Source organism: Strix aluco, chromosome 10 (genome assembly GCF_031877795.1).
Source record: "Strix aluco isolate bStrAlu1 chromosome 10, bStrAlu1.hap1, whole genome shotgun sequence".
NCBI lineage: Eukaryota > Metazoa > Chordata > Aves > Strigiformes > Strigidae > Strix > Strix aluco.
The window spans coordinates 16096254-16124199 of record NC_133940.1 but is presented as its reverse complement, the minus strand read 5'-3'; the positions used below and the strand labels follow the sequence as shown (position 1 = coordinate 16124199).

At 51.1% G+C, this 27946-nt stretch overlaps 1 protein-coding gene across 1 annotated transcript; it reads right to left on the bottom strand.

Moving 5' to 3' along the window:
* Positions 1–1429: 1429 nt before the first annotated feature.
* Positions 1430–27946, bottom strand: LOC141927946 (Krueppel-like factor 5). The gene is made up of 5 exons (XM_074835407.1): positions 26686–27946; positions 11539–11586; positions 7595–8498; positions 4774–4833; positions 1430–1619 (listed from the first exon to the last, which is right to left on the bottom strand). The coding sequence occupies exons 1-5, from the start codon at positions 26848–26850 to the stop codon at positions 1441–1443; spliced, it is 1356 nt and encodes a 451-aa protein (XP_074691508.1). The 5' UTR covers positions 26851–27946; the 3' UTR covers positions 1430–1440.

The following is a 27946-nucleotide window of genomic DNA, read 5'->3' as shown; positions in this document are numbered from 1 at the left end:
GTTTTCAGCTAATGTGCTGTTGGGCAATAGCGGAGAGGGGTGGCCTTCAAATTTCCACCACCTGAAGATGCCATGGTTCAGCATGGCCTTTCAGTTCACGCTGCAGACACTCATCAGTCTGCGCATTACTTAAATTTGTTCAAGGAAGAACAAAAGAGGAGGATGGCATGGGGGAAATCAATATTCTGTTGAACGCACCAGACCCATTATTTGTTCCTGATTTATTTATTACCTGCATGGCTGCTGTTTAAACTGGCATGGCCTGGTTCTTGTTCTGCCTAAGTTTAACCCCCGGTAGACTTTGAATAATGGCTGATGTACCCCACACGTCACAGCACCCCACAGAAGAAGAGGGAAGGTGCCTTACGGAGCCCGAGGCGGTGAACCTGTGAGGTAGGTAACATGATTACAATCTGAACAGCAGGATTTATTGGAATTTGTTTCAAAGATGCTTTCTTCTTCTTTTCTGTCTGAACGTGATGAAATGGCAACAGCAAAAGACCAGTGTGATTGGCGATGACTGATTCCTTGTGTACATGTTCAAGGCACGAGCAGACCCTGCCCAGTGCTTTTTGGAGAAAGGCACAGTGTATTCTGGAGACCAGAGCTTTATCGGCAGCTTTTTCTGCAGTCCCCTGGGTGGCTTCAAGACTCCTGCTGGTCCTCCCAGAGACACCTGAAGTAAAAATTCGTATTGGAAGCAGAAATGCTAAGGACACAACCAAACAACCTGACCAAGCAGGGCAGATATTCGCAGCCCCAAGTGAGCTGGCTGCCAGGAAACCACAGGTGGGCTCAATGGGACACAGATGATGGCTCTTGTCATCTGCTTTTGTGCTGTCCCTTGCTTGAAGGCACATCAGGTGAGTATGTCATAGGCCCTTTCTTCTATGCCCCCATAGAGACTGGGATTGTCAGCCCAAACAGCCCTGGGCATGTGTTCTCACACATCAGAGGTGCCACATCCACAGCCACACCATGGGGCAGTCCAAGAGGATTGCACCGGCAGTTTGAAGTGAGACCTCTCACGCACAGCCAGGCTACCAATCCATCACAACCCGCCTTGGGCTCACCAAAGGCACCACCCTGGAAGGGGTAAAAAAATACCAAAGAGCTTGAGACATGAAGGACAGTTGCTCCTGAGTGTCAAATAAATAGCAGGTTTGCTGAAGAAAGCCCTTTGGAATCCAAGGTCCATTGCTCCAGTGCCACCGGGAGCCTCATCATGAGATCAATCTATAATTATAACTCTTTTTTAATGAGATTTCTTTTAAAACCAGAAACAGTTGGGGACAGGGTTTGCAGAGGGGGTTTTCCCACCACCCCTGCCCTGCCGGTTGATCACAGTATGGGTTTGTTCCTATGTATGAGAAGAGGGGAGGCTCCTCAGAAAAGAAGAGTTTCAGCTGCTCTTGGAGAAGTGGCGAATGTAGGTGGCTCCTAGTTCTGGTGCCGCTTCATGTGGAGAGCCAGATGGTCAGAGCGGGAGAAGCACCGGCCGCAGGCTACACACTTGAAGGGCTTGGCGCCCGTGTGCTTCCGGTAGTGCCGGGTCAGCTCGTCGGAGCGGGCAAAGCGCCAGTCACAGCCTTCCCATGTGCACTTATAGGGCTTCTCACCTGCGGGGAAGAGCCACAGGTCACAGGCACAGCCTACATGGACACACATCTGCCCAGCCTCCCAGACACCCACCTCATCTTCTCAGAGGTGCCCGTCCTCCTTGGGAGGCCCTGGGGTCACCCAGGGCTGCCCTGCTGCAGAACAGGGCTTGTGGTCGTGCTGGTGCTTTACACTACCAGGGCTCACTTGCTGTACAGTCCATAGCCATCAAGGGACCACAAATTTTTGAGCTGCAGTAGCCAGGTCTTGTCCATGTGCCCCCCCACACCTTTGCTTTCTAGGCTCAGTTCCTAATGCTGTTCAAGTTCTGGTTGGATTTTGGAGTTTCTGGCTAAAAATTTTCTTTTTTTTTTTAACTAAAAAGCCAAAAATTCCTATGAAAGGTGTTGCTGCTCATACAGGTGTGGAGGGCAACAGGAGGAAGAAGGGGGTTATGCCATATAAATTTTCTCAAAGCCTCACATCTTTGAAACCACCATGTAACACTCTTTGCCTCAAAGTTCAGCCCTGCAGCAGCTCTCTGTACACAAAACATTATGTTTTCTTCAGAGCATTTGGGTGATGTAATGCCTCAGGTCTCTCCCCCCTCCTGCCCATACACACCTATTCCCAAACTGAAATCAATTAAATTGTGCAACTTCTCAGCCAGCTGGGAACTGGGCTGGAAAAGCCCGTGCTGGCTTCCAACTCCCTGCGTGCCCAGGTTGTAGAGCTGAACCCTGGCTGCAGCCCTCTCCACGCATGGGTGTGGTGCTCTCAAATATTAGCCCTCGCTCTTAACAGCCTGAACAAGCAGGCAGAGTTCAGGGAATGTGCTGACTTTCCCGACCTCAAATATTTACCGTTTCATCGGCCAATTGCTGAGCGCACCACCGCAGCATGAATGCACGTACACATGCAGCATGCATGCACAGGCATGTGTGTCGTGCTCTGACATGTTCCCCAGTGAAAGGCCGTTCCTCCCCACAGCCTGTTTACTAGGCAGGCGGTGCATTTGGCCAGGAAACAGAACACGTTCAGCCACAGCAAGATCTACAGTGTCTTTGCACACACCGGACAAAATATGAAAGACAGGGCACCAAGACCACATCCTGCTCCTCAAAAAGCCCCTGGGATCTGCACCACGGGGAGGAGAGAGGTGCATTTTTTATGGCTCAGGTAAATACAGAACTTAAAGTCAATTTATGAGCAGCACGCTGGATGTTTTATGGCACGCTGGGGATCTCGGGGTTTGCGTTAGCATGCTAAGACAAAGGCGGGATTTGCACTGTGCAGCTACAGACATTGTCCCAGCCAGGTCACCTGGCTGGGTCAACCCTACCAAGGCCCTTTAGTTTCAAACAATAACAGGTTGATCTCCAGGATAGAAACAAAATGCTTTCCATTGTCCCACGAGCTGGCTCCATCTCCCAGGACAGCACGGCAGGGCAAGCTCAAACAAAGGACCCAAACTGGCATTCCCAGCCCCTGGGAGGCGGGTGAGCAGCCACTGGGTTATATATTTAATCTCACAATGGCACCCAGGAAATGAATGGTGTCTCCAGGAGATGAATACAGCCCAGCCCATAGCAACGGACAAACCACAAGAAAAGATCTTAGAGATCATGTACTTCTTAGCCCAGCTGCCATCAGGCGAGGAATTGAGAGAAAAAGCTTTATTAACCCTTCTCTGTTTTGCATTCCCTTCTTTTTACCCACCCCACAACACTACTGGTTTTCTTGACTACTCAGGTCACATCCTCCTTCGTCCCTCTGCCCTTCCTTCTTACAGCAAGTGAGGTGAAAGGAGGCAAACAGACTTGGATTTCCAGCCCAATTACTGAGAAACCTGGAAAAATTACTGCATTTTATTAGGTTGAAAAACTGCCCAAGTTTGCCTGGATTCATCTTTACATTGTGACTTGTAAGGACGGTGCCTGTCTCAGACAGGTCACATCTCTGGGCAGAGAGCTAAGACCCGTGCTTCAAACAGAAACGGAAAAAAGATACTTCAATTTTAAAGCAAGAGCCCTACCATAGCCCTGAATACAGATTGCTGTTGTGACAAATGCTTATCACCACCCAGCTCGCAGAGCTGGGACAATGTCCTTCCTGTTCCTTTCTTCCACCCCTTCCGTGTTGTTCTCCAGCCCGCTCCTACCCAGGCCCTGCCAAAAAAATATTGTACCTCATGCACAAAGAAAAATTCTTTGCTGGCTTGTTTGAAGGACTGATAAGACAAAAACGGAACAGAGCCAAGTGCAAGAACTGATTCCCAGCCTCAGGATGGGTTTTGTTCGTTTTTAATAAAAAAGAAAAGTGAACTCTGGGCCAGCTTAATTGCTTTCAGTAAAGATCAGCCCTTCTATAAAAGAGATTTATGAGGGCACTGATGGTTCCTGGACTACCTGAGGATCTGATAAAGTTTCAGGTATAATAAATGCCTTAGTGAGACCTGTGCTTGAATGCACAAATGCCACTGAGCTAGATTTACCCCAGGGAAGTTGGTTGTGGTGGGAGCTCCTCTGTGCTAATGACCCTGTTTACACCAGCAAGAGCAGCCCATGGCACCTTTGCCCTCAGGAGTGAGGGCACAGCCCTTCCGTACCTGTATTTGGAGCCCTTCTGTACCTGTATTCGGCAGCTCCAGTGACACACCACTGGCAGCTACTAAGGGGACTGGGCGTGAGTGGTCTGTGTGGCTGGTACACAAGGAATCCCTCCTTGGGAACCTCAGAAGCACTTGACACAAAAGACAGCCCTTGCCTCCTCAGAGGTCATAGATATGCACCACACACCTTTACGCAATCTTTCTGTAGGCTGAGCAGGATCAGACCTGGCTAGGATTTGCAAGATCTCAAAGGAAGAGCTCAGAGTGGTAGAGGTTTTGGGGGCACCTCCTTCTCCCAATCCATCAACTCAAGAGGCTCCAAGAGTTCTCCTAAATTCTAGACCATCCCTCCAGAAGGCAAGCAAGTGCACACAGCAGTGCACAGTCGCTATAAACCAGTGCAACCATTGGATTTTCTTTACCATTAACATCAATAGACTTAATTGTGCTCCTTACCCCAATAACCACCAATTAATCAACTCAGCTACATTATCACTGCCATTAACAGACACAGGGTAAGAAATGTGGGCTGGAAGAGTTTCCTGAAGATGTGGTGTTCTTACCTGTGTGAGTCCTCTGATGTGCCTTCAGGTGGGAGCTCTTGGTATAAACTTTTGAGCAACCTGCAAGAACAGAAAAGACACAACTTCCCTGTGAGAAAGGGGCCCTTGCTCAAACAAATCCAGAACATTTGTATTTGAGGTTAGGGACAGAGCAGGCCTGAAAAGCACTCTGGGTAACAGTATGCAAATAAGCCCAGCTATACCCATTTTGTTTCAGCAGTAATGAAGAAACGTTTGTTCTCCAAGACAGATAGACCTTTACAACATTCCATCTTTTGCCACACAGTCCTGACACCCATGGGCATTGTGCTGGGAATTGGGAGCAGGGGGAAGTCAGGCACAGACTTTCAAATCCCCCCTTCCTCAACCAGGTCTTCAAGGCAGGATGAAAACATTAAATTCACCCCTGTTAGCTGCTGGCTTTGTGCTGCTGTTTGTCTTTCTGGATTCCAGATGTAACCAATATCACTACTACAAGGCTGGAGGGAAGACAGATTTTGTAAAAGTTCCAGCCCCAGCAGATGTGGTAAAAATGTTCCAGGAAGCAGGAAACACCAGGTACACTGTGGAGCCACAGCCTGGCTTTCAGGATGCAGAATAAAGCCAATGGGAAGTTTTTTGCAGAACATCAGCAACAACAGGTTTAATCAAAGAAAGGCTCTTAACAGAAATACCATGACTTTGGCAAAAATTCCAACAATGGGCCTCTCAAATCATTGCTAGTTCCTCATTTCAGTTAGATAAAGCTTAGAAAAGCTTCTCATGCTGCCTTTATGGCCCTGCTTCATTCTGTTTTGACAAGTATATTAAAATACAAATTTGAATTTTTATGACCTGCATAAGCAACATAGTCATATCTTTTGTGCCACACAGCCTAAAGAAACCTCTTGCAGGAGATCTGCTCTCCATCCTGCCCTGCTCAGGGCATGCAGGAACAGCTAGCTGCCTTACCCCTCCCCATGGTAGAGTACTTGGTGACCTAGTTCAATTTTGCTTCTGATGCTCTGAAGCCTCGGAGGTCCCTCACACTCGAGAGGGACATGAGTATGCATGAGACCAAGGACTGCCTCCCTGCTGAGCATGGAAACAAAGCCAGCTGAGCACCCAGAGCAGTTTCCAAACCCAGAGGGAGCAGCACAGAGAAGCCAGAGCAGGGCATGGCCGAGCTTCATTTCCCCATGAGCACACGGAGGAAAAAGCGCTGGGGCCACCACCTAGAAACCTGAATTGGGGCTTTGCAAACAGGTCTCCCCTGTTCATCCAGTTACCGGTGTGAATTCGGCATGCCTCCTGTCACTTCCTCACGCAGACCACGTCAGTAAGACCTCCTGCCCCTGCCATCAGTCCTGACTGGTTTCACCTCTAGCTGAACCTCAGTGTGAAGGATTAGAAGAAGCCCTCCTCTGTCTCTGCACGTACACACTACCAAGAAACCCAGTGTTTATACAGCGCAGGTTGGGGGGTTTTTTGCACCACAGATGTGTTCCTGCCTTCCTATGCAGGCCAAAATCCTGCTGAAAACAGGCAAACTTTGCCTTCGTAATGCATCCTGCAGGATGAGACTCTTGCTCGGACCAGTTCTGACATGAGTGGAGGTGTCTGTCTCAGAGCAGTGGGCCACTTACACCCTTAATCTGTCTCCCACTGTGACCAGCAGAAGGTAAAAAGTTCAGTACAAGATGTTAACCACAAGAACATGGGTGCAGCTTCTGGATCAGAAAGTCCCTTATCTGCAGGCTGCCAGAGGGTAGGAAGGTATAAGCACAGAAAGATCTCTCTAAACATGTCCTATTCTTATATACTTCCTCTGGTCACTGCTGGAGACAGGATCTGGGCTAGACAGACCTCTGGGCTGACCTACTACAGCCCCTCTTGTGCCACGGAAAGAGCACATAAATCTTGCAGGAGGCAGTTAGGAAATTACTTTCCTCAGTTCACACACCCCCATGGGAAAACTGTTTGCTAATCCCCAATAACTCGATGGCTGTGGCTCGGCCCAGGAAGTGGGAGGTGTGTGTCCCTGCACAAGGACTGGTGATTTTCAAGCCCTGACACCGGTTTCGCCGGGCTTTCTCACTAGTGACACAATTGCTTCTCTCCTGTGCAGCATGAATGAGATTTTGCAGCTGTGGGTCCCATAAGCTCTCTGTGCACAGTGCAGAAAACTCTGCCAAGATGGACAAGCTCATGAAATGAGGTGACACGGGGAACAGCTGCAGCTCTGGGCTGATCATTACCCTGAAATGCCTTTCCACACCATCCTGATGCAGTACATGAAGCCACTGAAGGGAATGACACAGAGATATTCAGCTCATTGCCTCTTTGGAAGAAGAGAACTGGGGCTACAGAAAAAACACTGTAAAGACTGCTTATGGACATTATTTGATGGTTTGCCACACATTATGGGAGAGTGGGAAAGGTCGGTGAGAAAGCCAGCGTGGTTTCACCTGTGGAGAGCATGTGGCTGCTCAGGGTTAGGCAAGACCAAAGCAAAACAGGCAGCTAAGGCACTAGATTTCCAGAAATGTCCCTGTGCTTGGCAGGAGCTCTCTGCCTCTCAGAGTCAGGCTTGCTTTTGCCAGAGTGCAAAGGGGAAAGAAGGGAAGAAAAAGGCATCAGCTCTTCTACTCCCTTGGTGGTGGTAGGAACCCCACTTCCCTGGGGCTCGCTACCCAGCTCCATAGCTCCCTTCATTATGCAGATAAAGTTACTTCAGATTAAACCCTTGCAGAGGCCCAAGGCAGCCGCCAGCCTCAGTGTGTCAAGAAGAAACACACACACCCCCACCAAAGCCAAGCCAGTACATCAACCGTGAGCATACCTGGGTAATCGCAGTGATGGATTCTCCTTTTCTCCAGCTCAGGGTTGTTGCGTCTGTTGTATTTGGGGGGCTGCATGACAATGTGCCCTTGGGAGAGGGTCCCAAGGCCATTGGGGACTGGGGGGACCTGGGATGACTGGACCAACTTCAGTCCAAAAGTGGCTTCATAGGATGGTGGGGGAGAGATGGTATTGATGAGCTCTGGTTGATTTTCTGGGCTGCCAGGCTGTGAGTTGGGGGGTGAAGGGGGCAGGTTCACCCCTGGAGCATGGTAGAACTGCCCTGAGATGCTGAAGTTTCCCTGTCCCTGGGAGACATGTGGGTACTGCTTAACTGGCCCTCCTGGCTGGACAGGTCTGTGGAGCACACTGGACATGGTGTTACCTGTGGACATGGTAACACCACTGAGACTGTTGATGGCCGTGGTGCTGTTGGAGGAGGATGTCAGAGTGGTAATGTCAGCACTTCCATTGCCAAGAGGCATCTGGTAAAGCTGGGATTGCTGTGGATTGGTGGATAAGGGGATCTCAGAGGGCATCTCCTGCTTGATGAAGATGTTGTTCACTGCCACTGACTGAGGCATGCTGAAGACACTGGTGAAGTCAGGCAGGGTCTGTGTGGAGCCAGAAGCAGAAGAGCAGGGCTGGGAGAAGCTGGTGCCAGGCTCTGTTTTGATCTGTGGGAATGGCGTCATGGGTTTGGGTGGCCGGTAAAGTCCAGTGCGCAGGTGCGTGGTGTCTGGCAGAATCACGTTGATGTTCACGCTGTACGGCGTAGAGGTGGGCTTCTCTGTGGAGAAGAACTCATCCACCACTGAGGCACTCTCCCGGCGGTACTTCTTGTCTGGTATCATTGGGATGGGTGGCACCTCATTTGAAAGGTACTTATCCATTTCGGACCGCGCCTATGGCAAAAAATACAGACAAGAAAACTCGTGAAGAGTGACCTTGACACACTGGTGGTGGGAGTCCAAGGTTCAACAAGTACTTAAGCTAGCAGGAAATGGAGAGAGCAGCAAGAACGGCCCAGGAGTCATCACAGGCTGTGGTGATTTAGCTTCAGTCTCTGACTCAGCCAGACTCTCCAGGAGTGAATCACTGTCCTCTGTCCCACTTCCCTCCTACCTATCTGCACTGATAACAAAGGGTAAACGAGGCAGAGGATGCAGTTATGAGAGAAATATAGCCTGATAATGAAGAGCCAAGCTTTAGGTACAAAGCTTTGGTCACACAAACAAGAGAATTTAACACTAGAAATGGGATAAAATCAGAAACTCTGCTCCACTCAGCCTCATGCCTTTGGGCATGTTGGATTTGCAGCCCACCTTAGACATGCTGACTCTGGTCTCTAAACTCAACAGCCTGAGATGCATTGCATTTTATTCTAGGACAATATCTTTAATTAACTGAGAATATTCTAGGACAATATCTTTAATTAATTGAGAATAATTTGGGCTATAGTCCTAGAAATCTAAGTGATGTTGCCACTAATTCAGTGAACTGTGAGCCTAAAATGGAAACTGCCAGGCATACTATTGCTGTCTTGACTTGGTAAAGTGACTCAGCCCTCACCTAACCTTTGGTTTAGTTCTAGTTTTGTTGAGCTGTTCTTACAAGTCTGGGTTCTCCAAGCTAACAGGACCTCTAGCTCAGACAATCACCACTTGCCAGGTTTCTTCCCCTCCTGGTTCATGTCTGATGCAGCATCACACTGGATCCAGGCCCAATAATTCAGCAACCTGATGGAGCAATCCACTAGGAAATTCATCCCCTGGCATTTGATGACTCAAGTTCTGCTCTTTGTGGTTAAAGATACCAGCCCTAATGCTCTTCTATAAAGCTACAGCCTTTAATTATGTGGTTATCCATGTGTCAAGCTCATTGCAAAGCCCTCGTAGACTCATTCATATGTAGAGGAGCTGGCAAAACCACCAGGTTTCCCTGGCAGTGCCTACAGCGCACTTCAGGAGAGCAAGCTGATCTCACCCCACACCCTGCACGCTTGAGCCGAGAGTTTTACAGCTCTGAACTATGTCACTGGAGTGCAATGGGCCAAAGTCATCCCTGCTGCAACTTCATTGCTCTTAACAAAGCTGGATGGGACCCAAGAGATTTCCTCGCCCTTTCCAGTGAAACATATCACTTTGTGCTTCCAGCTAATTCAAAGAGCCTTTGCACCTCTGCAAGCCATACTGGCAACGCATGGGTAAGCTGGCTTCCACCCAAATACAGGTACGTGCCACAGATACACCCTCTTCTACACAGGTAGAAGCTCAGAGCAACTGGACTTGGAAGTGCTACACTGACTGGAACTGAACACACTGCACTGGGACTGTGTTTTCTACGATGTGCTCAAGGCACTAGTGTGTGTACACACTGTGCTGTAAATCCTATCTGTCCTCACCGAATGTGCAGGCCCTGAAAAGTCCCTGCTCTCATTAAAGGAAGCTACATGTTGGCACTACAAGCTCACTTTATGTCACGTCCTCACCTAACCACCTCTGCTCAAGGCAGCGCTGCCCCCAGCAACACCCCCCCACTCCATGCTCCAGTGAGGAAACCCTTGCTCAGGCATACCTTAAATGGGAAGCAAGGAAGAGAACCAGAGACCCCCAACTCAGTCCAAAACCCTGATTTCCTCTCTGCTCCCCCCTGCAGTGTCCAGCTTGGACTCCTGCCCAAGGGAGAATGATGCCAAAGCTTTGGTGCTGAACCCTGCCTATTCTTGCCCTGTGCACCCACACTGGCATATTGCTGTTACCCTTGGGAGTCAGCTTGCTCTAGGCACTACCGGAGGCTACAAATGCCGGACATACCTGAGCAATGAAATGACCCACTTGCCAGGAGTGGGGGCAGGGGGAAGGTGTTGGATGCCTTTTACTTCTACACTTTCCTTATCTCTGGCATTTAACTTTCTCACCTTCAGTTCCCAAAGGAAGGTCTCCCCTGCCACAACTACAGTAGGTCCTTATATGGCAGGTGACCAGGCAGGTATATTAAATGTAGAAAGGTATGGAGGACCCTAATTTCAGATCTAAAACCTGCATTCTCAGCCAGACTCCCCTTGTCTGCTGCCTGCCCCGCTGTTTGGTGTCTCCCAGCCTCCTTTTCTCTTATAACCACCCCTACCTGCAAAAAAAGTCTTCTTCCTGTCTGTTAAAGCCTGATAAATCCACTTCTGATCCTGAGCAGCCCCAGGGTCCTGGGGAAAGGGGGTGTCAAAAGAAATGGGCTTTCACTGGACAGGAGAGGACACCAGCCCTGTCCGCAGCTGCAGCCCCACTGGTGTGTGCAGGACGATGAGGGCCCCACTCCACTGGAATCCAGACTGCTACAACACTGCTGATTGTGACATAGGTCCCACATGACCCTGAGGGCCCCAGCATCCTTCGAAGAGGGAGAAAGGGGCTCTTTGTTTGTTTGTGGCCCAGAAACATCTAGCAACCCTAGTCTGCTCCAGCACAGCTTGTGCTGGGTGCTGACACCTAATACCACACCATTTCCGTAGGCACCTGCCAACTAATGTTCTATCCAAAACCAACTCTTCAGCCCACGGTCAGCACAACTGGGATGACTAAGTGCTGATGTGTCTGGGTGGGATCCAACTCAAGCGTCCTGAATGCCGGTGTCTCTATCTGGCTGTCACTCATGGCTCCTTTCACAGTCTGTGGGGACACACAAGCCATGAAGGAGATAGCTACACAGGCACCCGGGGGGCTTACACAGATGGAGACACCACGAGTGGGAGGAACACACCATGGCTGGTGATCGGAGGCAGAAGGAGGGAGCAGAGGCACTGCCATGTCCTTGCCACCTTGTGGGTGGCCTGTACTGGGGCTAGGTGGGTAGGGGGAAGTCCCAGCTCGATCTCTTAGGGGCTTTAGCAGGACCTGTCACCAATGGGGGCAGAAGCATGCAGATGGAGGAATAAGGAAAGCATTTCACCTCAAGAATGAGCGGCGGCATCCGCTGTTCCATCCTCATAGGGTGCAGCTGTGGGGCAGACAGGGCTGGGTTAGTGGGGTGACCTCCCCCAGAGCCCAGCCACTCCCCCGCAGGCCTCCCCAACCGCCCCAGGCCATGGAGGGCCTCACCCCTTTCCTCCCTAGCCCCTCACAGCCCCCAGGGCCTCAAGCTCCTCACCCTGTCATCAAGCAGGTCCCCACCACCATCACCAGCACCTCCTCCTGCCCAGCACCCCCCAACATGGAAGCAGACAGCAGTTGCCAACCAGCGGTTGCTGGGAGACAACACAAAGCCAGAGCCCCCTCTGTCGTGGTGTATGCCTGTGTGTCTGTGTGTGTCTGTGTGTCTGTGTGTGTGTGTGGAGGACCAGCAGTGAGGGGAAGGGTGGAGCCAGCCCTGAAGTGGGTGGGGTGATGCCCCTTGTGGGCGGGGCCAGCCCCTCTGTGGGCGGGGCTGGGCGTCAGCCATCTTTGCCCTGGGCATGTGCCCTGGCTGCCCCGGCCTGGTGGGGGGACACCCTCAGCCCCCGCCCCGGGGCCATGGCACAGGAGGACGCTGCCCACCTCCCACTGGCTCAGTGGAAGCCCAGGCAAGGGCTCTCCCTGCCCAGCCTGTGCAGGGATGACCTCCATTTTCCTCTTGCTCGGAGGTGGGAGCAGAGCTGGCTGTGCCTTGACATCACCTTTTGTCTGTTCACTAACAGGGATTATTTTTTTTTTTTTTTGATCTTTCTTTCCTGTTTAGCATCACCTGTCCCGGAGGGGGGTGGCAGGAGGGACAGAGCAGCCCGCTGCGGGGATGAGCGGGGACTCGGTTCCCAGCCCACACAGCCAGTCTCTGGTTTTATGTCTCAATCCTCACCAAGGGGCAGAGCAGGATCTGACGCAGCATTTGGTGAATCTGGGCAGCAGCTCAGCCTAACTGCAAGGTTTGATGAACTCTGGGCTTCTCACAGGGAAAGAAAAGATAGCTGAGAAATACAGAGCTTTCCAGAGGAGGCTTTGAGGCATGGCGCAGACCATCAGAGATTTCCAGCCCAGTCAAACCAGTAAGTTCTCCCAGTTTCCATGGAGCTCCCATCTACAAAGGCTCTAACTTAGGGTAGGCAGAAACGTTCATGCTGTGTCCTGGGAACTGGCTGGAAATCACCAGAGCAGGCATCAAGTGCTGAGCCTGCAACACTCACTCACTCAAGTCATCCATAAGGGGTTTTTTTGGTGCAGACCCAGCACCCCCCACCTGGAACGGGCACCCACCATGAGGTGCTGTGATAGACAGGACACACCATACTCAGCTGCACACCCAGGGCCTCAGACACCACTCCTCTCCTCTGCCCAACGTCTAACAATCTCCTCGTGCCATGGGCTGTGGCATCTGCAAGAGCAAGGATATGAGAATCTTTCCCTAGGAAGACCCTCAGCCATACCACAAGGGCTCAGACAGACCGTGCTTCCTGGCAGAAGTGTGGCAGCACCACAAGCTAGATTCAGCCCCTCTGAGGTGAAGCTCTCAGCGTCACACCACTGCCAGGCTCCTACAGACAGAGGACTTGGGGGAATTCCACCTCCTCAGTCCCAGAAGCAGGTACCCCAGCAGCAGGGTCCCCAGGGATCTTCTCTGCAGTTTAGCTTCAGCTAGCCCACTCCTGTTCTTAGCAAGCTCCAAGGTGGAAAGACTTTGCCAGAACTTAAATCTCTTTTATCATTCCCTGTATGCACTACAGCATGCTTGCAAATGTCCTGCATGCCTCTATTCTCCTGCCTCAATTCCCCCCAGCTTTCCACAGAGCACTGAGGGCTCTTCTCAGATCTGTCACCCAGATCCTTTCTCCAAGGTCAGTGCTCAAAATAGGCCACAGTCCTCCAGCACCAAGTAAAGGGGAAAAGTTACCTCCAAAACCCAAACCAGTATTTATCTGCCTTCTGTGGGTTCAGCACCAGCCTGTGCCCCATTGTCATTCCACATCCCTCTTGTGAAGCTGCTGCTGCCTGCTTGCTTCCAGTGTGCCCATTTTCTCCTGCACAACCACAAGGTTTCACCCTAACCTCTACCCCTTCTCCAGTTCAACAAGAGTGTGGTAAAGCCTTTTCTCAGCCTCCCACTTTGGGGTCATGCACACATTGTCAGGCTGGTCAGTCAGATCATCAAGGGCTAGAAACCAACCCAGGCTTCCCTCCCTCTCACAGAAAATCAGCAAAACCAACTCAGTGGACTCCATTTTCCCATTTTGGGAGTGTTCAATTCAATTCTGGGAGTTGCATTTAAATGGAGGATGTTCCTTGCAAGGCCACAATAGACCACAGAGCTACATGGCCTTGAGCAAACAAGTGCCAAACAGGCTGGGGATGCTGAGAGCTACCATCCCTGGACATCCGCTGGTCTCCGTGTGGTCTTCATGCCTGAAAGCATGAGGAGATGTTTAAACATTAAATATCCAGGTCAGAGCTACAAGGTTTTGGGGTTGAAAGCTGCATCCCATCACCCCCATCAACTGGAAGAAACAGCTTCAGAAGCACCTGCATACATCAGGCTCCTTCACAGGTAGTGCTTGAGCCTGCAAGTGGTGGTCCAGCTTCTATATCCCTCATTTTGGGGTCAACCACACTAGGAGACCAACAAAACCCTCTGCTCTGCCAGCCATCTGCATTTAAGACCTGCCATGGTAAGCAGCACAAATGCAAAGGGAGCAATTGCGGACAAAGCAGGCCCCACCAGGAGGAAGCTCCATAGACACTGGGTCTCTGCAGACTCCTTGGCCAGCCCCAAATGAGTCCTGGCAGCAGGCTGCAGCCCTGCCTGAGGCAGATGAGGGCAGCTGAGGACACTTCGGTGGGCTCACATGAGACAGCAATGACCCGGAACAATCAGCCCATCCCTTCCTCCCTGTCTGCCAGCCATAGGCAGGGAATTAACCATTTTCTTGCCTTTTTGAGAAGGACTAAATGTATCACATAGCCTGGGAGGTCAGTTCATCTCAATACTCTAAGAGAGATACACACCATGACTTGATGGACAAAGCCTCCAGGGCCTTCTAGCTGAAGAGCACTAGGTCTTTAGTGGGTTCAGTGGTTTATTTTCCCCTATAGTCACTAGCAATGCCATCATTGCAATCACCAGAGATGAGGGTGAGAGACAAGGTCTGGAGGTGGGCATGCCCCAGACTCCACCAGCTGCATCGACAAGGGCTCCAGCAGCCATCATAGGTCAGTAGCTCAGGCAAAAAGTGATCAAAGGGGAAATACATGCAAAGCAGACATTAGCAAAACTTCTGTGAGTTTAGAGGTGTCCAAACTGGAATCTTTGGTCTGGCCAGGAAAGGAAAGGCAATAAGGATAGCCCTTCATACAATAAAAGCACTGAACTCCTGTGATATTTTCCCCACAAAGTCATAGTATCTATTTCTGACCACAGAGGAGGGTCTTTTGAACATGCCAGAGAAAAGAAAGCCAAAAAAAGTCAAACAGGAAAAGGAAAGGGGTTAGAACAAGCACTCTGTCCACTCCAGACAAGGCCATTGGACACCAGTTTGTATCACTGGACCAGCAGGACCGTGTTACACTCAGCACTGGCACATCCAAACCTGGGACCTGGAGACCAAATTTCCCTGGAGGACAAGATAACCTCAACAGCCTCTGAAAGAGCTGTATGTTGTGAAGTACCCAGCACTGTGAAATCAGTAAAAACCCAGCCTTTCAAGCCAGTTACTCGATGAAGAAGGCAGACAATGAAGCCATGCTTCCCCAAGAGTGGATTCTCCTATGGCTAATAGGTGCTGACATGAGTCTTCCCCCTCTACCATCTGCCAATTTTCACAAATCCTGAAGGAACCTCCTGCCTTGGAGACCACTATCCCTCGTTCAGATATTGTCAAAAGCAGGGTGAGGCATTATCAGGACATCGATCAATACACGCAGAGTCCAAGACAAACATTTCTTGGGAGGACACAGAAAAAAACAGCGCTTGAGCCAACCATGCCATTTTGCCAGCGATTAACCACGAGCATCGTTAGAACAGCGCTAGGCACTGCAAACTGTCAAAGCAGGAGGTGGGACATGTCTTTCTCATGATTAAACTCTTTCTAATCTGAAGTTGATAAATAACAAACTGCCATAGAAACATCAGATGTTGTCACCACACGGGCAGCAGCAGAGAACAAGGAGAGAAATCAATGTTTGCTAAACAGGCAATGAGCCTGTAAAATTGGCAGAGGGAGCGGTTGAGGGGGAATGGCCTGGGGGGGGTGGCGGTGGGGAGGAGTTTCTTCAGTACTTGGCAGCTTCGAGCTTTGTGCTAGTCCCTGCCTGGCCGCACCCCCCTCCCCCAATCCTGCTCTGCAACGCTGGGAGGCATCAAGCCCACTCCCCCCCTTCCCAGCTGGGTCTTAGGCTCTTGCTCATAGCCAGCCCCTACCGCCGTGCTGTGCTGGTCACTGATGCAAAGAGCTTTCGGGAGGGGGGCGCAAGCAAAATGCCAGCTTCACCCATGCAGGTCAGCCAGCAGCACAACCCTGAGATGTAGGGGTTCAAGAGATGGGTGAACGGCAGGACACACGCTCCAGGTGCAAGGGGGGACCCCTCCTCAGGACGAGGGACCCTCCCCGAGCACAGGCATGTGGGGGACAATGGTTGTGCCAGTTGCCCAGGCCCTGGGATTATGCAGTACAGCCTTTTTCTCATACATGCACCTGCATGAAACTCCAGCCTCCAAGGGAATCAGCAAACAATGGGAAGGATAATCATCAATCAAAACCCATGGCAAGTACCTGGCAGTACCCCTTTAAAGGCACACATTATAAATAGACTGTATTTATATACAGATTTGGTTCAATATCAGCATTTATTGTCTCCTAGTTAAATATTGACCTGAGTAAATATTTGTTTCTCTGATCATTTGGTTTTGATATTGACCTCGATCGACATTATTTTCTGTTTGTTCCTCAAGTCTTCTGGAACTCTCTGCAAAACGGGATTAGCAAGGAAACCCCCAGGACTCTTCCTTTCAAGTACACATAGGGCCAAATGTTTAGCCACTGTTAATAACAAAGCACCGTTGCAGGCAACAGAGCCAGACTCTGTGCTTATGTAGGTGGGTGCTGGGCTGCAGAAGGCCCTGGATGGACTCCTCTGCTTGCTCTATCTCAAAGAGGCTAGGAGCAACTCCAGAAAACTAGTGCTACCCTCAAAGCATTCAGCTGTGTCTGCATTACATGCAGTGGGGCAAGATTCATTTTCACTAGCTTTGGCCACCTGGAAAGTGAGCATCTAAGGTGAAGTCTCTGTGCAAGCTCTCTCTGGAGTCCATGGAGAAGACTATCTATCCCACCAGCTTTCCATCTTGAAGCTGTCACACCTTTCCACCTACAAGAGCAGCTCCCGGAGCAGGACAAAGATATACCCTTTCTCCAGGTTTCTGCCAGGAGATGGCCCAGGAGCTGAGCCACACTGCTCTGGAGGGTTATTCTGGTACTCTTTTCTGCCCTTGTGTTTGAACTACCCAAGGTAATTATCACCTCTCAGAAACAAGGAATTTCCTTGAGGCCAAGAGTCACCATCAAGGCAGATGTGGGCAGCTGGGAGGTTGGCTGGCCTCCGGCTGAGCCAGTAGGCAGCAACATTTCCAGCAGACTTGCTGACTCTGTTTGCTATTCCTTTCCTCCGACAACTGATAAAGACTCACTCAGAGGCAATCTACCTTGGTTATTTATCACAGAAATCATGCCACTACAGTCAGCAATCCCAAAGGCCAAAGAAACCAGGAAAAACACCCTCATCCAATTCCAAGGTCAAGTGCCTGGAAGAGGAGCAATTTGGAGTAGCCAGGCTCCAGCAGGCTTCAAGAGAGCAAGAAGAAACCTTTAAAAAAATAAAGCCATAAATGGACTGAAAAATAACTAGCAGGGTAGACCTTGGAGACACTGAGCTTGGAGGAAACTCTGGCCCAGCTGCACCATCTTTAGGCCTTACTGAACACAGTGGCCATTCAGCCCACCTGGCCTTAGGCAGGTCTAGATGAGGGTGGGGGGTCCCAGGTTGACATTAGAGTAGCTCCACACTGGTTTCCCCTTTTGCAGAACTACCAAGTGCAACCTCAGCACTGGATGGAGCCCAAAGGCAGGTGGGGAAACAGGGACAGCCATGTCTCCTCGCCCAATTGCTCCCTGCTCTGCCCTGGAAGGAGGGCAGCTCTCTTAAAGTGTGGGAGGGGAGGTACATGAGGTCTTAAGGGAGTCATGCATTCGTACACAACTTTCTGTTTCTGGGGTCAAGCACATCAAAGCCAACTGGAGGTTTTCTGTCAGGCTAAGTGGGCACCCATTGTTGGAGGCAGGAGGCTGAGCTGGGTAGACTTTTGGTGTGAGCTGGTCCAGCCATTTGGATGTTTTTTCTGGAAAGATGAAATGATCTAATGTTATTTCAACTCCCGAAAGATCAGGAGGCTTGGAGTTACTTCAGCCCCAGCCAAAGCATGCAGGAACTCAAGCATTCCCCCAGTTTATGCATGAATACTATCAAAAGTTGAATTTGGATAGCTGTGCAGCTCCTGCTGGTACCATCGTGTAGAAGCAGGTCCACCTGCAGCTCCACTTCTCGGTTTCAGACTCAGCCCCAGCACACCCTCTCCCCTGAATCTGAGAAGATGGAGGCTCTCAGATGCCACCATTCCCCAGAATGACCTAGACAAATTTATCCACCTGTTTCTAGCTGTTGAATGGCCACAGGACACTGGGCTTGTCCTTGAGCCTTCGAGCTCCCCTCTGGTTACACATCCATGCCATGGGTCCTGAACCAAGTGTGACATGGGAGAGGCTGTTAGAGCTTACAGGGAGCTTCCCCAGCTGGGTTATGGGTGGGATTTGTTTCACCTCAGTCAAACCATCTAAAAGCTCACACTCATCACCTTGTCTCCTCCAATCAGAAGAAAAGAAAAGCAGCACATTCCCAGGGCAGGGTCTGACAAAGGCAGAGTGAGTCATCCACTGCTTGCTGGGGCTTGTGAAGTCCTCCTGGCATTCAGCAAGCGATAAAACAGGGCAAAAAGCCTGTTCTTTCCAGTACAATGCTCAAGGCAGACCCAATACCCCATGCACGTCTGGGAAAAGCAAGGTCAGGTTTCACGTGTGGACAGCAAATCCCACTGTCCTTGTGGCCCTCAACTTCCTCTACCAAACCAGTTGCCAAAACAAAACAAAACAAACCCTAAGGCAGGTGAAAACATTGTCTTTGAAGGAATAGGTCTTTGGGCCAACTTCTTTCCTCCAAGCTTGCACAGCACCTAGCACAGTACAAGGCCAAGAAGATACTGCCAGAATGAGGGACCAAGGAGGACACTGGAGCAGGTCCACCTGCTGCAGCCCCTCCTGCCATGTATGCTACCCTGTGTATTTCCTAGCATCTGTACTGCTAGGAGGGCCATTCTGTTAGCCTGAGAGCAGAAAGCCTCAAAGAGTTTCCTCAAGATCCATCCTTTCAGCTTAAACTGCCTTTTTCCACATTTTCCCTGTATATAAATGAAGTGCCAATTGCTGTTAGTTAAGGCAGACTGATTATGGCACAGGCAATTGACAGTTCCCGTGGAGAAAGCACCGAGCCTTGGAGAAGCTCTAGCCAGAGCATTTTGGAGCCTGGGGTTTGCGAGCCCCTAGGAAATGCGAGGGCTGTGTCCCAGAGGTGATGTCAAACAGTCAGCCAAGCTGATGAATTTGAGTTCTCCCAAAAGCATGACACAGAGCCTCAAAAACACCAAACACTGAAAAGTGCTCAGAATGAAACGTTACATTCTAAAAGAACAGCATTTTGAATGATCAGTTGGGAAGGGGAGATGCCCTAATTTTTCCATTCAATTTAACAAACTTGGGTCATTTCCACATTTTAGAGAACATCAAACCTTCTATTCATTGCAAGAAAGATTTTCATTTTAATATATTCAGCTATCCCTGGGTTCAGCTCCCTAAACTGTCCTTGAGTAGCAGGAAAATGGAAAATGGTAATGTTCTATAGGCAGCATGAAAATGATGGGCTGTATTGGCTGGTGAGTAGGTACCCACATATCTCTGCCCTCTCCGGGATGGGTTCAGATTCATAAAACAAATGACCTTAGATGTGACAGATGTGATACAGATGGGTAATATTCTTTTCTCCTGCAAGGGATAAGTACCTGCATTTTCAGACTAGCTATACTGGGACCAATTTCTTGCCATTCTCTTCCCCTGCTTGTACTGGAAATACTACAAAGAGCAAGGTCATTAAATGCATTTTAATACTTGCCAATCCCGTCCTTGGTGGAAACTTGAAGGTCCCCGTCACATTAAAAAAAAGATTTAAAAATAATAATTTTCAAAGAATTCTCTAAGCATTTCTGAACTTAATGAAAGATTCTTTGTTTGAGTTTCAATCTGAGCTTGGAAGGGGCTGAACCTCTTTGATGTGGTAAACAGCCCATGGGGTTTTTTTGAGAGTTTTCGTGCTAGCTCAAGTTCTGAGAACATCTGAATTATAAACATTAGTTATCCAATCCCCAAACACCAACTGTACCCTGTGACTCATGTAATTCACCAATGGAGCACAAGAAAAGCAAATATTCTAATCAAGGGGCTCAGCTAACAAGACGCTCGTAAGTGTGATTATTTGCAGTGGATGGGTTAGATAAAAGAACTCACTGGACCAGGGAATGAGAACAAAATAGCGTAGGTAGCTGACCAAACAGGTTTGAGAGGGGAAAATTCACAGTTGATGATGCACCGGCCAGAAATGCATTACCCTAGACCTTCGTGAGTAATTTCAGATGACTGTGTTTGCTTCCCACACACCGTTCAGGAAGAGCGATAAAGGGAAATCCGTTGCATTTATTATGGAGTCGGAGTCCCCTGCTCATTTCCTCCCATACATACCTGCGTTTTCAGTGTTCCCCACAACATACTTTTCTAGCTAATTTGCAACCTCTCCCGTGTTGGCAAGTGGAAAACAGGTTCCAGCGAGGACTGCACAGGAGGACAAGGAACAGCACACCTGTAATCTTTCTTTCTCAGCGCTGTCCCTTTCTCTCGCTCCCCACCTTGCCGAGCCAAACTTCCCCCAAGCAGAACAATCAGCCTTTGTACCACCCAGACAAAGCCATTGTACTCCAGCGAGCTCAAAGTTCGGCCAAGCCGTTTCATCCTACACCTTGTCTGCTTCCAGCAGCACTTGCGTGCACACATGCACACACACAGGGAAGTCTGTGGGTTTGGGGGATTAAGAAAAATAAAATAACAAATGCTGTGGCTGAGATCCCCCAAATTTCCCGGTCTTTGGCTCACCGGTAGCACCAATTTTGTCCAAAGCCTGCTGAGCAGTAGCAAGCTCCCCGCTGACTTTGGACCTGCTCCCACAATAGGATCTGATCTGCAGTGAGACCACCACCCTGACACAGGGCTGCGGCAGGCGGGCGTCCTGCCTGGGGACTCTCCCTGAGGCTGTCCTGCAGGAGTAGAGGGACAAATTCATCCTTTGTGGGGACTTCATTTCTCATGGCCCTGCTGACACCTGCCAGACAGAAAGCCCATCAGACTTGCAAATCTATGGGCTGGTCTTGAAAGCATCAGGCTTCAGCTGATACCAAAGCAAAACAGCCTGAAAGGATCCCTCCCTCCTGAGATCCCTCTAGCCAGAGGCCATGCAGCGCTCAGCCCCTCTGGCTGCCAACCCACCATCTTGACTTGTGCTGAGAGGGATCAAGTAAACCCATTCCTCCTTGTCCAGGGTTTAACTTGACATGTCTGTATCACCAATCTCAAGCCTGCCCAGGCTGATGGCACCCTTTGAAAATAAATTTTTCACAGCATTTTGCACATTCTGTGGAATGCATGGACATTGTTGAACCCTTTTGCAAGGCCAGGAGGATCCCAGAGGGCAGAACATCCCAGCCACCCAAGAGGGAGTGAAGATCCATGACTTCACACTGCTCATAGAAACACATTACATGGACCAAGCAGCTCAGAAAGAGGAAGAAGGAACTGAGTCACTGAATCCTCAGCAGATCACACCAGCCTGCTCCATTTCCATGCCTGTTTGCACAGTTTTAAGTGTGGGATCCTGGCAGAGGCCTGAGCTCAGCTCCCTGCTCAGCTGGTGGAGTAAAGAATGGGTGAGAACTGAAGGCAGCACATGGCTCCTGCCAGTGTTGTGAGTCGCGGCTTGTCTGACACGTGGCAGTGCAAAGCCTGCATAGTCCCCTTGCACCGTCATGATCCAGCAGAGATAGGCAGGGGAATACCTTCGCATTGCAACACCATGAGCTCAAAGCCTGTCCTCAAACACAGGCACAACCTTGAAAACCAGCACTACCCCTTTGAGCTCGTGTCTGTGGTGTCCCCGTACATGGGGCCACATCCAGCAGCGTGACTTTCTTCTCCTGAGTGTGCTGGGCCTAAGGAGGACGCTGGGAGAGGGCACAATATTTTCAGTCCCCTGTGAACACCCAAGGAGTGACATTAAGCTGCAGAAAGATGCCCAGGCTCAGCTACCCCCAGCCACAACAAGATGTCAACATCTCATTACAGACCCAGAACTACCATTTCCCCTTTCTCTGCAGAAAAGCTGAATTCGTTCATTGCATGCAATTCCTGACAGCCCAATGAAATTAATCACTCCTTGACAGCTGTGCTGTGGACTTCTGCATCTCTACTAATAAATAAAGTGGAGCCGGAGTCCTTCCTGGCCCTGATGCAAACCACATCTATATGAGCAAGACCCATCACCCTGGTTCCAACTGGGCTGTGCAAGATGCTGGACCACCAGAGAGCAGGAAAACCCATCCCTGGTCCAAGAGAGAGTCACCATCTAGTTATCACACCAGCACAGCCACATTCATGACAAGGATGTGGCCAAAGGGGCTCAGACCCATGAGATGCAGGACACAGCACACCAGACCTCATGGGGACAGAGCAGGATTGAAATGACTCCTGCATTGTCCAGAAAGCTGGAGCACATCTAAAAATGCTTGGCCCAGCTTCTCCTGTGATACCAGAAGCAAAATCTCTGCCAGAATAAAGTTAGAGGAACACCACGGCACCTACGTCCACTCCATTGAAAGGATCCGGGAAACGCGGTTCACAGTACTGAGGATCTGAAGTGCCAGGAAAAGTTCTCTGGGAACACCACCATCGCGATACCATCTAATCTGTTTAAGCACCTCCCAGATGCTGGAGCTCTTTTCTTCCTGTGTGAGCCCCCCACCCAGCCCTCGGGCGGGGCAGAAGGGAGGTGCACTAAGCACAGGGGTGAGAAACTGCCTGTGGGGTAGGAACTCGGCTTAGAGGACACCAGGGGAGCCATTTGCTACCGTTTCTCAGTTTACAGCAGCATAGCCCACCCAAGGAAAGCAAGGCAATGAAGGACAAGCTGGCTTGGGGTTATCCCCAGCCACACTCACAGGACCTTCCTCATCACCCATGGCAGCCTCTGTCCCCTCTGGTTGCTCACCAGCCTCAACACAACTGCCCTTGGGGCTCCTGATACAGGTAGGCAAGGGGTTAAACCAGGGGACAGATTGTGAGTTTTGTCCATCTCTCTTCCTAGCAGCTCCTTCACCAGATCCTGACCTCACTCAATGCTGCTGCAAACCCGGGTGTCCCTCCAACATCAGACAGCAGCTCTGAATTCATGGCCGATACAACCCATTGAGACAAGAAATCCTTGAGGACAGGCAATTGCACCTGGCAGGCGATGGCAGGGCCAACACCCCCGATAGCTGCCATTCTCCCCACCCCTTAATTGTAGCAAACCCAACCATGGAGAGAAGCGCTAACCCCTTCCACCTCACCAGCACTTTGTGCTCCTCACAACTGCAGCAAAGCTCATTAGGAGCCAGCTCCTGTCCTGCACATGTTGGGCAGGGAGCAAGGGATGTGCCACCTCCTTCCCAACTATGCAGGCAACCTTCCTTCTAGAAACAGCTCCCAAATCATGGAAACCTGGGTCTGTTTTCACCATCTCACTTTCCACCACCACAGCTATCTGCCCAGGGACAGCTCTCACAAGAAGGCAGGAATCAGGCTTGCACCACTGAGGACCACACTTACACCCAAGGGAGACCATGGCATAAGGCCACAGGTGGCTCCGGGAGGCTCAGGAGGGATGGGGTGGCTTAGAGGACTTGTCAGTCCTGGGGTAGCTCATCTACCATGAGGTCAAGCCCAGCCCAGATGGACACAGTCACCCATCTGACAAGCAGCAGATGATCCCAGGAGGGTTCCCCAGCCCCAGGTAACAACAACGTGCCCAGGAGGTGCTTTGGCTCATCAGACCTGGAGAGCAAAGGGCAGCAAAGTGGGAGCAGCAGATGAGCCCCAGTGCCCCCCACCCCCCCCCGCCTTGCTCATCAGGGGGTATCTGGCAGCCACACAAAGGGACCATCTCTTCCTCTTCTGAAATGCTTCCCTGGACATGCCTTGCTTTTGGTTTAATTTATTATTATTTTTACCTTCCGTCTAGCATCAGCCTCTTGAGATTTAGAAGGGAAAATCCTGTTTCTGGCCAATCTGACTCAAATCAGAAAGGAAAAGTGCTTTTCTCTCAGAAGGCTTTTTGTCTCCTCTTTTCTCTTTTTGTTTGTTTTTTAATTTGGGGCAGAACAGCTGGAAAGGCAGAGAAAAGGGAAAAACTGATCATAAACTCCACAAAGGATCTCTTTCCACCTGACTTGGATCGAATAAAATTTTCAACAGCAAATAGCTCCTACCTCCCACTCTCGTTTGAAAAGCAATTTGTGGAGGGGGGGTGGGGGGGAGGTGGGGGGAACGACGACGACGACTTTGCAGCCAGCAAGATAAAGAGATTAGCTGTGAGTTTGCTCCTTTCTTTGCCTGAGATCAGTGAGACAGAAGTCAGGAGAGTTGGAGCAGCAGGAAATGCCCTGTGGGTGAGAGCCAGTGCCAGAGCTCTGACAGGTCATAGCCTTTTCCATAAGTCTTGTCAAACTGCTCTTATAAACACCCTCCTGACTGCAGCCATCCAGCTTTTCCACCCTCCAGCTATGACAGTTTCTTCAGCATCTCTTCTACAATGACCACAGCCTTTGGCATTTGTTAAGAGAAAAGGGGCCAACACATGAAAAACTCCTCCCCGGGAGATCTGGGGTCCAGTCCTGGGCTGTGAGGGTTTTGCCACCCATAACGCTTCACCCCGGGTGGGTTTGCAAAGGAGTCCTGACACGGCTGTGGGGGGCTGAGCGGGTGATGCACGGAGCATGGGTGTGCTGGTACTCAGCTCCAGCCCTGCAGCTTTCCAGCCCCTGTCCCAGGGACCCCAGTGTCCGTAAAGGAACACAGGATAGTCTTATGGCAAAGGGATGATATCTCTGATCGCCCACCCCCGAGGCCCCCACCTCAGCTGCCTCCACCCTGGAGCAAACCAGCAGTGGGGTGGCATTGCCCCAGGGACTAAACCGGGGTGGGAAACTCCTCTTCCCTTTGAAGGGCAGTGAGGATGGTGTTGTGGAATGAAGGTGTTTCCAACCGTGGGTGGGCTCTGCATCCCCACATCCCCCACAAGGAGGATGAGAGGTGGCACAGAAGGCACCACTGGCCGTCTGCCCCCACGATCATGGCCGAGGTGTGGGGCGAGCACCAGCCCTACTGCCTAATCCCACTCAGCAGCCGGGACTACAGAGGCAGAGAGAAAGCAAACCTCGCCCTCCCCCCAGACCAAACAGGGAGCCGCCGCCCTTTCCCACCGGGGACAGGCCCCAGAGATAACCCACACCTTTCTGAAGAGCTACCACCCGACCCTCCGACTTCAGATAACCCACCCGAACCCGGCGCAGAGAGGCAGGGGCTTTGGGGTTATGGGGAGACGCACTGAGCCGGGACCACTGCAGAGGAAGGAGGAGTGGGCTCCACAGCCCTCTCTCCCCATTTTGACCCTCACATTTGTGACCACTGCTCGTGTGGCTGCTGCGGATGCCAGATCGCCAGGGTGTCATATGGAAGCACGGCAATGGAGACGCTGCCTTCATCTCCCCACGTCCCTCTGAAGGACGGAGCCCCAAAACTGGCCCTTGGGGCATCAGTGCCGCCGGGAGAGGGGAAGCAGGCAGTGGATACACAACCCCAACCCCTGCCCCATGCCATACCGCAGCCACCCACCACGGGGATGCCCTCCCAGGGGTCCCCAGAGGAATGGTGACCAGGACGAGGGGGTCCCTGCAGGGCAGCCATGGAGAGAGCGGCTGGAGCCGCCCTCCCATCCTGATCAAAATGGCGCTGGGGACGTGGGGCGCGAGGTTAATCATTAGCCGCTGGCAGAGCTGGGCACCCCATGCCCCAGCTCGCCCCATTCCTCCAGGGGGAAAAAGAGGCCAAAACTGCAGCAGAAGGGTGGGAGCAGGCCTGACTCACCCCCTTTCCCACCAGGAAGAGCAGCTGAAGGCTCTTCATGGTGGAACGAGGGGTCCGGCGCCCAAAACACCGTCAAGGAGCCTTGCCCCCTTGCCTAGGATGGGCAGCAGGGCTTGAACGTGCTTCTGCCATGGCTCAGGACAGGAAGGGTGCACGTACAAGAGGGACACACGTTCAGCAACACCCCAAAGCAGCTTATCTGGGTCTTTATCTACAGTGCGCATAGGGGGGATGCCGCCAGGGAGTTTCAAGGAGCATTCCTTCCCCGCCATGGCGGCGGAAAAAATAAATATAATAAAATAAAATAGAAAATAACCTCCTGTTCCCCCCCCACATCACGCACAGATACAGTGATCCTGTTGCCCGTGTCCTTCCTAGGGATCTGGCTGTGGCACCGAGCCCCTCTGCACCCCCTCACCTGTCAGCCCTGGGGGAGAGGGACCAAGCCCCAACTGTGGAGAGTGAGCAAAACCCAGACTCTCCTCCAAAACGGGAGACAGGGCGTTTCGAAGAAAGGCAAGAGGAAAAAAAAAAAATGAAACCCAACACGCCCAAGAGAAAATCCAGCGGAGGGGGAAGCACGAGCGTACAAAGCAACAGAGGTGTTTTAGCAAGGAGCGGAAAAACAAAGCAGAATTAAGTCAAAACCCACGCTTGCGTTTGTAGGAGGCATTAGCAGCCTCCGTGCACCTGAGCGGGCGAAGCTGGCCTCTTCCTGCTGCCCCACGGCAAACCGCTGGCCTCCGCCTTACCTGCGCCAGGTCGGGCGGGTTTTCCAGGGGCCGGGCAGGGGCTTTGATGTCCTCAAAGACAGGGGCGTCTTCGCCGGGTTCCCCCGACATGGTGACGGGCTTCAGTGGCGTAAACGCCGAGGCGTCCTCGGGGAGCGGGGTGCGCAGCACCAGCCCGCTGCTCATTCCTCCCGTACCCCGTGTGCCCGCTCCCCCAGGGGGAAAACAAATCTTATTTAAAAAAAAATATTAAAAAAAAGGAAAAAAAAAAAGGGAGGGGGGGGGAAAGGAAGGGGAGGGGAAAAGGGAAAAAAAAACCTGAAGGCAGAGACGAGCTGGAGCGAGTTGCTAATCCTGGGAGGCCAGGTGCCGGGTCGCGGGAAGGCTTTACCTGGGCTGCGGGAGGAGGAACGCCAACCTGGAAGCAGCGGCGAGGCCGTGCCGAGCCAATCAGGCTCCCGCCGATAGCCCCACCGGCAGCTCCACCGGGCCACCAGCACATAAAAGGCTGTTGGGAGCAAGTGGGTGTCCGGGAGCCTCGCCATCAGCCATGCTCTGCCACAGCACCCTGGCAGCACTGCCACGGTACAGCAGCTCTCACCGGGACAGAGGGACTCGGTCCCACCAGTGCCGCCCCAATCCCAGACCCCCAGCTGGGGCTGGGGCAACCTGCGAGGCTAGGGAAGGGCCGAAACAACCCACGTCAGGGAAACTTTCTCCCAGATTGAGTCCCCTGCTCTGAAACAAGGGATTTATTTTAGTTTTTAAAAGAAATGGCTTTTTTTAAGGAGAAAATGCCTTTTTCTAATGAATGGTTGGATTTTGCACGAAAACTGATTTTTAGAGACAAGGAGATTCCTGCTTGCTCACACTTCTCATTCCCAGGGGACAAAAAAAGGAAGGATCAAAAATAAATTAAGTAAAAGGAAAAAAAGGATAAACCTTGAGGAGAAATAAAAAAAAAAACAACAAAGGAAAAGTTTAAAAGAAACAGATATGAGGGCACAGTGCTTTCCAGCACAGCTCCTATGGAGAAACCAAGCAACTACGTTTGGGTTTCTCTTTTGAGAACAGGGGCAAAAAAGAAGCGTAAAAAGCCAGAGCAATAAGGGAATAAAAACCATCTTTTCTGGGGGAAAAAAAAAAAAAAAGCGCCATTTCTCCTTCAGATGTGTCCAGCCCCAACTGTGCTCAACACCTTCCCAAGGAGCTGTACCATGTCAGGCTAAGCAAGAGCCCAGTCTCCCCCTCCATGCTCATCCACCCCAAATCAGCCCTGAGA

What these genes read in the sequence shown, in the direction of transcription:
- LOC141927946 (XM_074835407.1), bottom strand. Translation starts at nt 26,850, where the DNA reads ATGAGCAGCGGGCTGGTGCTGCGCACCCCGCTCCCCGAGGACGCCTCG. An exon ending in TGCCGCCGCTCATTCTTGAG is followed by an intron (nt 8,499 to 11,538) that starts GTGAAATGCTTT and finishes TTTTTGCCATAG; the next exon opens with GCGCGGTCCGAAATGGATAA. An exon ending in CCATCACTGCGATTACCCAG is followed by an intron (nt 4,834 to 7,594) that starts GTATGCTCACGG and finishes CTGTTCTTGCAG; the next exon opens with GTTGCTCAAAAGTTTATACC.